The sequence below is a fragment of the Sander vitreus genome, chromosome 6, assembly GCF_031162955.1.
Source record: "Sander vitreus isolate 19-12246 chromosome 6, sanVit1, whole genome shotgun sequence".
NCBI lineage: Eukaryota > Metazoa > Chordata > Actinopteri > Perciformes > Percidae > Sander > Sander vitreus.
The window spans coordinates 2592645-2603491 of record NC_135860.1 but is presented as its reverse complement, the minus strand read 5'-3'; the positions used below and the strand labels follow the sequence as shown (position 1 = coordinate 2603491).

At 42.7% G+C, this 10847-nt stretch overlaps 1 protein-coding gene across 7 annotated transcripts in view; it reads right to left on the bottom strand.

Moving 5' to 3' along the window:
- Positions 1–238: 238 nt before the first annotated feature.
- mef2d (myocyte enhancer factor 2d) overlaps positions 239–10847 on the bottom strand; it is a 133456-nt gene continuing 122847 nt past the window's right edge. For all 7 annotated transcript variants that reach the window (XM_078252062.1, XM_078252063.1, XM_078252058.1 and 4 more), the window contains one exon: positions 239–5722. In XM_078252062.1, the coding sequence (XP_078108188.1) occupies positions 5266–5722 (457 nt within the window). In that variant the 3' untranslated portion in view covers positions 239–5265. The remainder of the gene's footprint in view (positions 5723–10847) is intronic.

Sequence of the window (10847 nt, the reverse complement as noted above, 5' to 3'; positions counted from 1 at the left end):
AAAAGACTCAAGTGAATAACAAGTACCTCAACATTTGTACTTAAGTACAGTACTTGAGTAAATGTACTTAGTTACATTCCACCACTGAATGAGTTTCTTGACTCATTGCATCCCTGCAGCTTGTGTGCAGCATAACCAAACATTAGAGTGCCATCTAGTGGTGACAACATAATAACGTCGTTCCTTCAGACAGTAGAGCAGAAAAACAGTCACAAAATAAAGACACACAGTCAAACCCTTGTGTAGGTCAACTTGTCTATTTAATATATAAAATACGGTAAAACATACGCAAAAAGGGGAGGCAGGGGGGGAAGAGGGGACCAATGGATACTTTGGTACGATAACAAACACTTTTTTTTGTAAAAGCAGTATAGAATTTGTAATAACATATCAGTGCATACTTTATTTATGAAAATATACACAAATTGTATATCATTCTCCAAAAAAACAACAAAAAAAAGTATCTTTACAACAAAAAAAGCAGACTAGCCGAACACAATATATTAGCTATCATTTATTTTAAACTTTTTTTTTCTTTTTCTTAAATGTATTTCTGTGTGATGTATATTCGTGTCGATATTACATTTTATGTCCTATAAGATGAGTCACTCTTCACCCATGCATTGACATCATTGTGTCTGGTCAGAAATAAGTTAGACGTGTCACGCTGAAACCCTCCCCCCAACCACCCACCCCCCACCCCAACCATGTTAGCATGTGGACCGAGACGTTTTGTACATTGGACTCAAAAGTTGCAGCATTGAAGCGGTGTGTGTGGCGGTTTCCGTCCACGGCCACACGTGTCATGTACTAATAGCACTACGCTTGTGTTGTTTGTTTCATGTCATAAAAATCGTGCAACATTAGTAACACCCTTTTTTTTTCGAAGAACAAAAGAAAAACAAATCCCGAATAAAGAGAAAACAAAAAATATATTTATAGAGTATTTTTTATATAATAAAATAAAATTCAAAAAGAAAACAAGATGCCTAACCTACACAAATAAAAACGCAGATGTCTATACCATCATGGCAGCTACCGTCAGTGAGAGCTGTGGTAATGATGATAATAATAATAATAATAATAATAATAATAATAATAATATCAATTCTCAGAGAACAATTAAAAACAGACTGTCACCAGCACAAATTAACACTGGAAAGTGAGTGAGACTTCTAAACATCATTATACAGGAGCAAGAGTCGCTTTTATTTTCAAGGAGTGGGGGATGCAGGTTCTTAAAACTATTTCTCAGCACGATTGTCTTTCCGTTTTGTGATTACAGCGACCCCTAGTGTTGCTCTGAAGAACGTGACAAACGAGACTCCCACGAGTCCCGTATCGCAAAGAAAGCCATTTTGTTTATTTTATTTTTTTTGACAAACCTTTGGCTCGCAGCCTTCGTACGCAGGTTTCTTTTTGTTTTGTTTTTGTTCGAAGCTCAGAGTACAACAGTCTTAACAGTCAAAGTGATAACACTCGGGGTGGGTGGGGTGGGGGTGGGGGGGATTTACTCTGCCGCACGCTCACAAAAGCAATATTGACTCTCAGACTTGTCACAGAGCGGATGAGCAAGTGAGTGAGTGACAGACGGAGAGAGAGAAAGATGAAATGAGGAGAGGATGATGGGAGTAGTGTGTAATGAGGCTGGGAGGATGGAAATGACCCAAAAATAATTTGACTTGTCGACGTGTTGTCATTTCAGCGCTGACACAGGACAGAGTAAACAGAAAAGTAATGCGTGTGTGTGTGTGTGTGTGTATGTGTGTGTTTGTATACCAGCGTTATGGGGACCAGCTTTCGTAGTGGGGACAGAAGTGTTTGGGATTAAAAAAACAAAAACAAGAGTGAGTGAGTGAGTGACAGGGTGAGAGGGAGGTGAGGAGGGCCTGCCCGTGAGGAAGATGTGCTGGCTGGATGTGGTGAAACCTAAAGTCGACAAGTCTGCGTTGGATTTGGGAGGTAGTCATTAAAAGATCGAGACTCGTTCTGAAACCTCCGGCTTAGTGCTAAACGATAGCCAAACTGCCTCAAAAGCTTTCAACGAGCAAATGGATGGAGGCTGCGAGTGCTTTTAGGAAAAAAATAAATACATGAATTTGCACTTTTGACCGCTATGTTTTTCAAATCTACCCACTAAACCGTAAACCACCCTTTGCCAGTTAGTAAAAAAAAAAAGAAATGACATCCTTCACATTTCTTTTACCTTCATAGTCGTTTTTTACCTCTCGGAAATATAAAACTACAGCCAACCAGTGACAGGCGAAGGAGAAGATCCTTTAAATATACATACATGGCTTTTAACCAGAGGAAAAGGTCCAAAATAAAAAAGGGGACATCCTTGGCTCGCTTAATCATATACTGTGTGTGTGTGTTTGCTTTAGAGTTCGACTGATATGTTAGAGACAGAGAATACTGCCATCTTTGTTCTGACGCTGCAAATACTCAATACTGGGATATGCCAAAAACATTACCATAAGTAAAGATTTTATCTGCAACAAATTTAAAGGTGGAATTTAGACCATCATGGGACACTCAACTCTAAATGTAGAACGAATGGTGAAATAAGCAACTAAAATATTTTTCAGTTTGAGTCACACTGTGGCAGCTGATGTTGCCTATACAAAGGATGAAAGTACCAATAACAAAATTGGGGATTTCTTTTCAATGGTTACTTCCTTAGCTGATATTAAAAAAGTTAACTATCATAAAGTATTAACCCTTGTGCCTCCGATGTCTGTGCCAAAAAACTGCCATAATATTATTTTGGACTTTCATTGAGTTAAATCTTTTAACCAACTTCAGTCCTGATAACCACCAAATATTTGTTTGTTTTCAGAATTTTAACCCCTACAGGGCAAACTTAAGAACATGGCTTGATCTGGTGGAAAATAGTGCTTGCCATATGAATTGACGTAGCCAACATTTCAATCATCATTAATAACTTTGTAATACAACAAAAGGTAGTATAAGAATACCTTAAATTGTACTTTTTGATATTTTATCTATTCTAAAAATAATTTACAAGGTTTTAACACATTTGCATTTTTAATTTGTTCTTCTTGTTAATTTATTTACTTTGTTCTCTTGCTTTAATATTTTTGTCTTACTCAATTTTCTTCTGCTTTAATGTTTACAGTTTATTATTCGGTAATCCATTAAATTAATTCACTTAATTTCAAAACAGGCAGGCCACAATAAGAAGTTAGGAGTTGTAAAAGGGAACTCTGATTGGTTGATGTACAGTAATAACTCAATTAATTCATTTGGAGGATTAAATAAAAAGTGCAAACATTGAATTGTATTTTCTGAATATCAGATTTTTAACAAAAGCCTTATAAGCAGCCAGGTATATCAGTTCAACCCTAGTGTGTGTGTGTGTGTGTGTGTGTGTCAGGTGTGTTAACGTGTCAGGGGTGGGGGTCAGGGTAAAGTGCGGTCCATCAGTGACAGAGTCCCAACCATTGCTCATACTAAACAGTCCGAGTCACCACGGCTACGTCTTCCCTTTCGGCCTCTACAGCTCCCTCTCTTGGCTTGTCCACATATTACACTTTTTATATATATATATATATATATATATATATATATATATATATATATATATATATATATATATACACACACACACACACACACACATAAATAATAAAAAAGAGACTGATCCACTGAGAATCAACGCATTTGCTTTTTTAAGTCTGTTTTGTGAAGGGATAACCTGCCGAATATATAGTTTATATATACAATCCCTGTCGTGTGTCGTAGTCTCCTGCCCTGGATGCAGAGCTGCCCTTGCTACCGCCTCAAGCTGTTTAAATATATACTTGTATATGATCTATTTTTTAAAATCTTCAAAACACCTTATCCCTGTCACACAAAAGCCACAAAGGTTACAGATTGCTTATATACACGGTACCTCACCAGTCTCGCCTCGGAACATCAGCTATCTTTTCAAAACATGACTCGCTTTCACAAAAATAGTTTCAGCTGTGTGCATCCCAGGTGTGTGTTCGAGGACGAAAATTGAGAATGAACATTTGCCCGAATCACTTAGTTAAAAAATGACCAGTTGAGGTAACAAACCATATACACAAACACACACACACACACACACACACAAATCAAACACACACACACACCAAACAAACACACATCTTTCTCAGCATCTGTAGTTGACGAGATGTGGATGAAAACTAGGAGGATCTGCGTCATGTGGCGTTGAGCTGCTGCAGCTCGTCCCTGATTCAAAGAAAAGCAGTCTTTTACCTCGACAACAAATCACGTTCCTGGTTTTACAGCTATAGTCCGCATGGTTCGGTTTCAATAAAAGCCCCGGGGGTCGGCAGTCTCGTACAGGGCCAAAGTGCCGGCCTTTTTTGACTGGGCCGCCGGCTCGTCTGTGGACGGAGACAAGTTTGTCTTTTAGTGTCTTCATATGCAAAACTGAGACGAATCCAAAACTCTAAAGATCAACAGTCAAGTCAGAAGGACAAAACTCCACGCTTTAAAAAGAGCAAAAGGGCCCGAGAATCTAGAGCGATAGCAACGCAAACGTTACCGCTGTGTACAAAGATGTGGACTCACTTGGTGGCACTGACTCGCTGCAGCGCAGTTACAGACAGGAAGGACATGAGTGGGGGAGGACACCACCAGCCACTAACCAAATGCAGGGCATGCTGGGAAACCAAGATGTTTGTTTGCTCTGCCAGCGGCTGTCAGCATGTCGGGAGAAATTGTCCAAGTGGCCAAAATTTTGAGTTTTACTAACCACTGTTGCCTGATTCTAAACACTCACTTCTATTCAAATACAGCTGAATAAATTATTTTGACAAATAATCCCTGGTTTGGTGGCTCAACCCCTTTGGGTTTTTTTTGTGTGTGTGTGTGTCTGAAAGTACATTAGAGTTCAAATGTGTATGCACATTGCCATACAAGTGTGTGTCAGTGTCCACACGTGCGATGACACGACGGTGTGTTAGCATGCTCGTGTTGTGTCTGTCTGTGTGTGTGTGTGTGTGTGTGTGTGTGTGTGTGTGTGTGTGTGTGAAGTCAGCGTTTCCTGTTTGGACAGAAGGTAACTGGGTCGATGGCGAGTATAAATATATATATTTATATGTGTGTGTGTGTGTGTGTGTGTGAATACACGAAGAAGGAGACTGAGGGGCATTAGGGCTGATGGGGGCATGTACACAAGCCACAAGTACACATCTCCATCTCCATCCTCCATCTGTCCGTCCGTCCATCCGTCCCTCTCCGCTCGTCTCTTCATGTGACCCAGGTATCCAGTCTCATCCTCTTGACGTTGGTCCCGTCCTGCTCCTGGGGCTCGGCCGACGAGGGCCGCAGGAGGACCATGGTGGGCTGCTGGCCCCCGGCGCCGCCCTGGTGGAGGAAGTCCGGAATCCCGCCGCCCCGCCCCTGGGCAACGTCGTCCCGGTCGCTGCCCTCGTACGAGCTGCCGTTGCTGCTGAGGCTGTCGACCGGCGAGCGGCCTTGGCCGCTCACTTCCAGGCGCAGGGTACCAGGGTAGGCCACCGATACCAGACCTTGTCCCTGGACTTGTATCTGGCCACCTCCACCCCCGCCTCCCCCACCCCCAGTGCCGCAGGTGGAGCTGGGAGTGCTGCGGTCGCGGTTTGGGGAGACAGGTTCAGACTTTATGTTGATGTTGGGGTTTGTGTTGACGGTCAGCGCGGCGCCCTGAGGTATGTGCCCCACCGGCCTGGAGGGATGGAGAAAGAGACAGGAAGAAGAGAACAGAAAGATGGAATGAGAACAAAATGGAGTGAGACTATCGACAGTATCAAGAACATATCATTGTAGACGTTGAACATTACATGAGCGCAGAACAACAGTTTGCTGGGATAAAACAAAATTGAGCCAATATTGCAAAAAACAAATCAAGGAATGGTCGCCATCAAAAACTGGACTTTGACCAGTAGCCACTTTCAAAGACAAAGAGCCAGGACACTCTGCAGCGATGCTGTAAACCAGGCACATGTAGGCTGGGGTAGACTTCAACACATGGAGAACGAGGACACACGGAACATATAGGACTACATTTGAGGCCACACAAAACACAGTCCAGAAGCCATGCAGCCCAAACATCCACGCATTTCGGATTCGGTCTGTTCAGGTTCACGTTGCACAATTAAAAGCAATTCGCAGCTCGTCAAATAAGTCGCACAGGTTAGGTTTCAACCTGCCAGCTGAGACGTTTCTGTAGCACACACGTTACCTTCTCTGATATTTACTGTATACCATCACAGATGTAGGAACAGCTAAATGTGAGCATCAGTCCAGAGTACGTTTCTTGGCGTTCCCAGCTTGAGAAACTGCTGGCTGTCAGATATCAACATCTGTCTGCTTCTTCTACCCAAAATATTAATTTGCATTTTGCGGGTATTTCCAAAAAGATAGTTTGGGTTAAGTCTCCTAGTAAAAAAAACAGCTTGACTGGATCAAAACTCCAAACCTCCAATTCTGCTGCCCTTAAGGGAGCCATTAGGAAGTCAAACGATAGGAGAAAAACTATAAAATTGTTTGACAAAAACATGGAGCTGTCTAATTAGTATCAGCCAGCTAATCTGAGTATAAAAATGAATCCATGAGAGTTAGTGATTCCTCTGCTTTCCTTTTAAAGACGAGGAGCCCAATGTGGATTTGATGATGATAATAAAAGATGATGCTTTCAAAAGGCTGTTGCCATGTTCCACCTATAGGCAGCGTTTAGACAACAAAATACCAACGGCCTGCGTTCCATACCGATGAGACTATGAAATATGACACAGGAATGCCAATTTGATGAATACATCGATGACTTTCAAGTAAAAAAATAAATGAAAAGAATAATGCTGTAATACGACCCACAGGAGCGTTTTCCGTCCTCATATCTAAACCAGAGAACGTAACTCTTCTTAACATTGTGAAACGGTTGCAGTTTGGTTATGTTTAGGCACCAAAACTACTTGGTAAAGTTTAGAAAAACATCATGGTTTGGGTTAAAATCCAATGTTACTTAACTTCCTGTCCACTTCCAACAACTTAACTCCGTTTGATACCCAAGTTAAAACAAAAAATATTACTGTTTACCTTACGCTACAAACTTAACTATGAGTCATATTTGCTGCTTAAACAAACAACCTATGGGAGCGTTTCTCAGGGAGGACGTTCTAAACATGATTCCAGTGCACATGCCTGAAGATGCTCGGGACAAAGTTATGTGCCAAAAAGCTTACATCGATGCCGGTGTCTGTGCTTCTACCTGCCACGACTCTTTGATCAGCCCCTCCACCCTCACCCTCACACTCCGCCTCCTCCTCCTGCTTTGCTGGCTGGAGGCTGAGTCGAACCTGTCACTGAGGCTGACACCCGGCTGTTGACGCGGCACTGTGGCTCACTCCTTTGACGGTGTCGGCAGGATTTTTCGGATTGTGCTCGTTTTCCCCCTCTCTCTTTCTCCCCCAGCTCGACACGGTCGATCTGCATTTGAAGCTCCCAATTACTGTGTTTCACCCCTTGGGTGTGTTCTAATATGTCATATCATGAGCCATCTGCAGCCCTGTATCTCTAATATTCCCTCAATTACTGGCAGACTGAGAGGGGAATTTAAGATAGCACTGCTCCGGGCGATCTGGGTCTGCGGCACTCAAATGTGCTCGCTGTCTTGCTCCAATTCTGACACACACACACACACACACACACACACACACTTAAACTCACTCAAACTTGCTGTCTTACATAGAAATGCTGCTTGCCTCGTATACTCTCACACACACACACACACAAATCCCTCAGCGGTGGCGAGGCTCCCTCCGTCTATCGCCAGTACCCACTTTATCAAACCTGTGCAGGCCGGCGCAGGTAGATGGATGGCGGTGCCACGGGGGCGCCGTTGCTATGGCGAGAAAACGGCAGAGTCAGCGGGCCGGTGACAGTGATGAAGGCGAGAGCGGCAGGCTACCCCCGAGCACTAACAACACAGCGAGCACAGCCAGAAGCAGACACTTGGATACAGTGCGGTGTGTGAGATACAGTACAGCTGTTTCCCAAAATGCTCTGCTTCTCCGAGGACCAAGAACATGCACAATAGCTTTAAATTAAATTCAAAACGGGCAGATTTACTGAAGTAGTCATTTCCACAACAATCTGTTGTACATAATTAACTTACTGAGTTTGACAAATGGCAGTGCAATTTTGCAAGTAAACTTATTTTGTCTTGTGTTCTGAAGGGGAATTCAAAAAGTTCAATGGGAAAAGTATTAAAGGAAATCTCACAGTTTTAAGGTGTTTTCACTGTCAATGAGTTAGTAAAAGTAAGTAAAAGTCAATGAGTAATGGTGTAAAATGAAATCCGTGATTTCATGATTGACCAAAATAATTGTGATTAGGATTTTCCATAATCAAGCAGCCCTACTGCTACTAATTGCCCCCATAAGACTCATCCATGATTCATCTTTTTGCAGTTAAAACTTTTGGAAACTGTGCTGAGGTTCCTCTGTGCAGCAGATATTTTGGGAACGCAGCGTGCTGTAGCTGTGTGGCTGAAGTGTAGAGAGTACAGTACCAGCAGAGGCCGTCCTCCCTGCCAAAGAGCAAGTTGGACTGAGAGGCCAAGCTGTGGAGGGAGGTGGGGGAAAAAAAGAGACAAGCAAGTTTAAAAAAAAAAAAAAGAAGAAAAAAAAAAAAAGCTACAACAGCTGGGAAACAGTGGGACGGAGGCCAGTCATGGTCAGTCCAGACATGGTTACTACAAAATAAAAGCAGCTCAGCAGCTGCTTCAGTCACACAGACATGTTGTTAGAGGCAGAGCAAGAGGTACGGCAGGAAGTGGTAAAACCTGTGCTGACACAAATTTGACAGCCTTCCACACGCAATGCATTCTCACAGTCGGCTCAAATACAGTTGAAATCATTGGCTTTTCCTAAAGGGAAATAGGAATCCTCAGTGCAGTCATTAAAGGAATAAACTGTAAATTCTCAAATACTGTATTTCAGACAGGCTCTTAGAGACACAGTTGCTCTTGTTTGACTGGTGAGTTTAGGGTGAAATTCTTTGCAATAATTTGTAGAATGCAGAATTTACAGTGACAGCCATTATTGGAGATCCCACTTCCCCCCCTCTAGGGCTTTCTGTCTTGTCTTTTATTTGAGAATTCATGGTAAATGCAGTTATCATTTGTCTGTAAGAATCGATATGTTGGGACAATCTGACGCCAGATATCGGCTTGGTACTGCCAAGCAGACATTTTTAACACCCAGGTCTTCATAGCTGCATGTAAAGTCTGATATTTTGCTTTTTAACATGGAACAAAGTAGCCTGCGACCATCCTACACTGTAAGGACTATACATGTTATATGTTTAGTGCTAAAGAAAAAACTATCTTCCAGGTAGCAGGATGCCTAATGAAGCCGCTGCTGGTTTTTAATCTGTAGTCTGTAGAAACACTGATTCCTCTGGGGAGGTTTAACTGCACAGCCTCTATTAGCATGTGTCCATTGTGCCTTGCCGACAAACCCTGTGTCCTGTAAGCAATTTAGCAATGTGTGCACTGTTGGAAAACTTTCTTCCTCTTAAACAACAGCTGAGAGAGGGAGGGGAGAGACAGTGTGAGAGAGACAGACTGAAAAATTTGTTTTTATGGACGTAAAACAAGGACAAAGTGAGAAGACTTTGTCCACCAATACAACATTTCATCCACTCTGTCTGCTCCATACTGATAGATTTGTAGATAACGCACATGAATGGATCAAATGGACAAAAACAACAACGATGCATTAGCAGAAAACCTCTAAAGCAGGGTTCAACAATAAGGGTTGCCCGATGTCCCGGGGCAAGTAAAACGCCACGTCGGGCAAATGAATGTAACAACCCACCTGCCCGTTGGGGCATCATCGTATCATAAATGACGTCATTGTTGTCTTGCCCCCGTCGGAGAACGCTTGTTGAATGATTTTATTGAAATGTGCTATTTGGGATTTTGAATGCTTTTTACTTCTTTTTTTAAAGGACATTTTTGTTTTTGATGTTTCTTTCTACGTTTTTTTCTGCTTTTGACTTAAAAATGATTTTTTTTTACATTTAATTACTTTTTTTCGCCGTTTATTTTTACACTTGATGTTTAAAAAAAACCTTTTTTTTTGAAAAACTAAAACAATTTGTATAGGGGCAAGCAAAAATTGCAGACCCCGGTCTGAAGTTGTTGTGTTTATTTCCTGCTGGTCCCCAGTGGAGGCCCCGTCTGCTGAAAACACATCGACTCAGTGAGGAATCAAACAGAGCAATTCTATATAAACAGGCCAACAGGCTGAAAGCGAGGCTCTGCAGGGAGCTGGTTTAGGTGGCAGCCGTGACATTAACATTTAGATTGGGGAGTGAGGGGGGAAGACGAAAGTCAACAGGTGTACGCCGAATTCAACCGAGTCTGACAAAAGAGTAGGAAATAAGCAGGAAGTAGTGGAAGAGGAATGATTAAAAAAAAAAAAAGGGGGGGCTGGGAGAGGGTAAGTTGCCAGAAATCATTTCCTTCGTGGAGCCCGTGGCGAGTTAAATTGTGGGCGACAGCGAAGGCGAGGCTCACAGCCAAACCGTCATTCACTGTTTGATTGGAAGAGCTTTGTTTGCTCGCTGCAAGGCCGCGCTGTGATGAAATCAAAAACAAGCCGGAGCAGTCTGGGCGCCCACGTCTGCTCATGCAGGTCCTAGGACGCCACTATCCCCCCCCCGTTCTGCCGAAAGAACAGTTTGGTGTGCTGGGAAAGCTTCCCACATTTTTGCGGTGCTCACTTGTTTTCAGTGACAGCGATTCTGTCATTCTGATCCCACACACAGCACAGGAAAACCTGCCT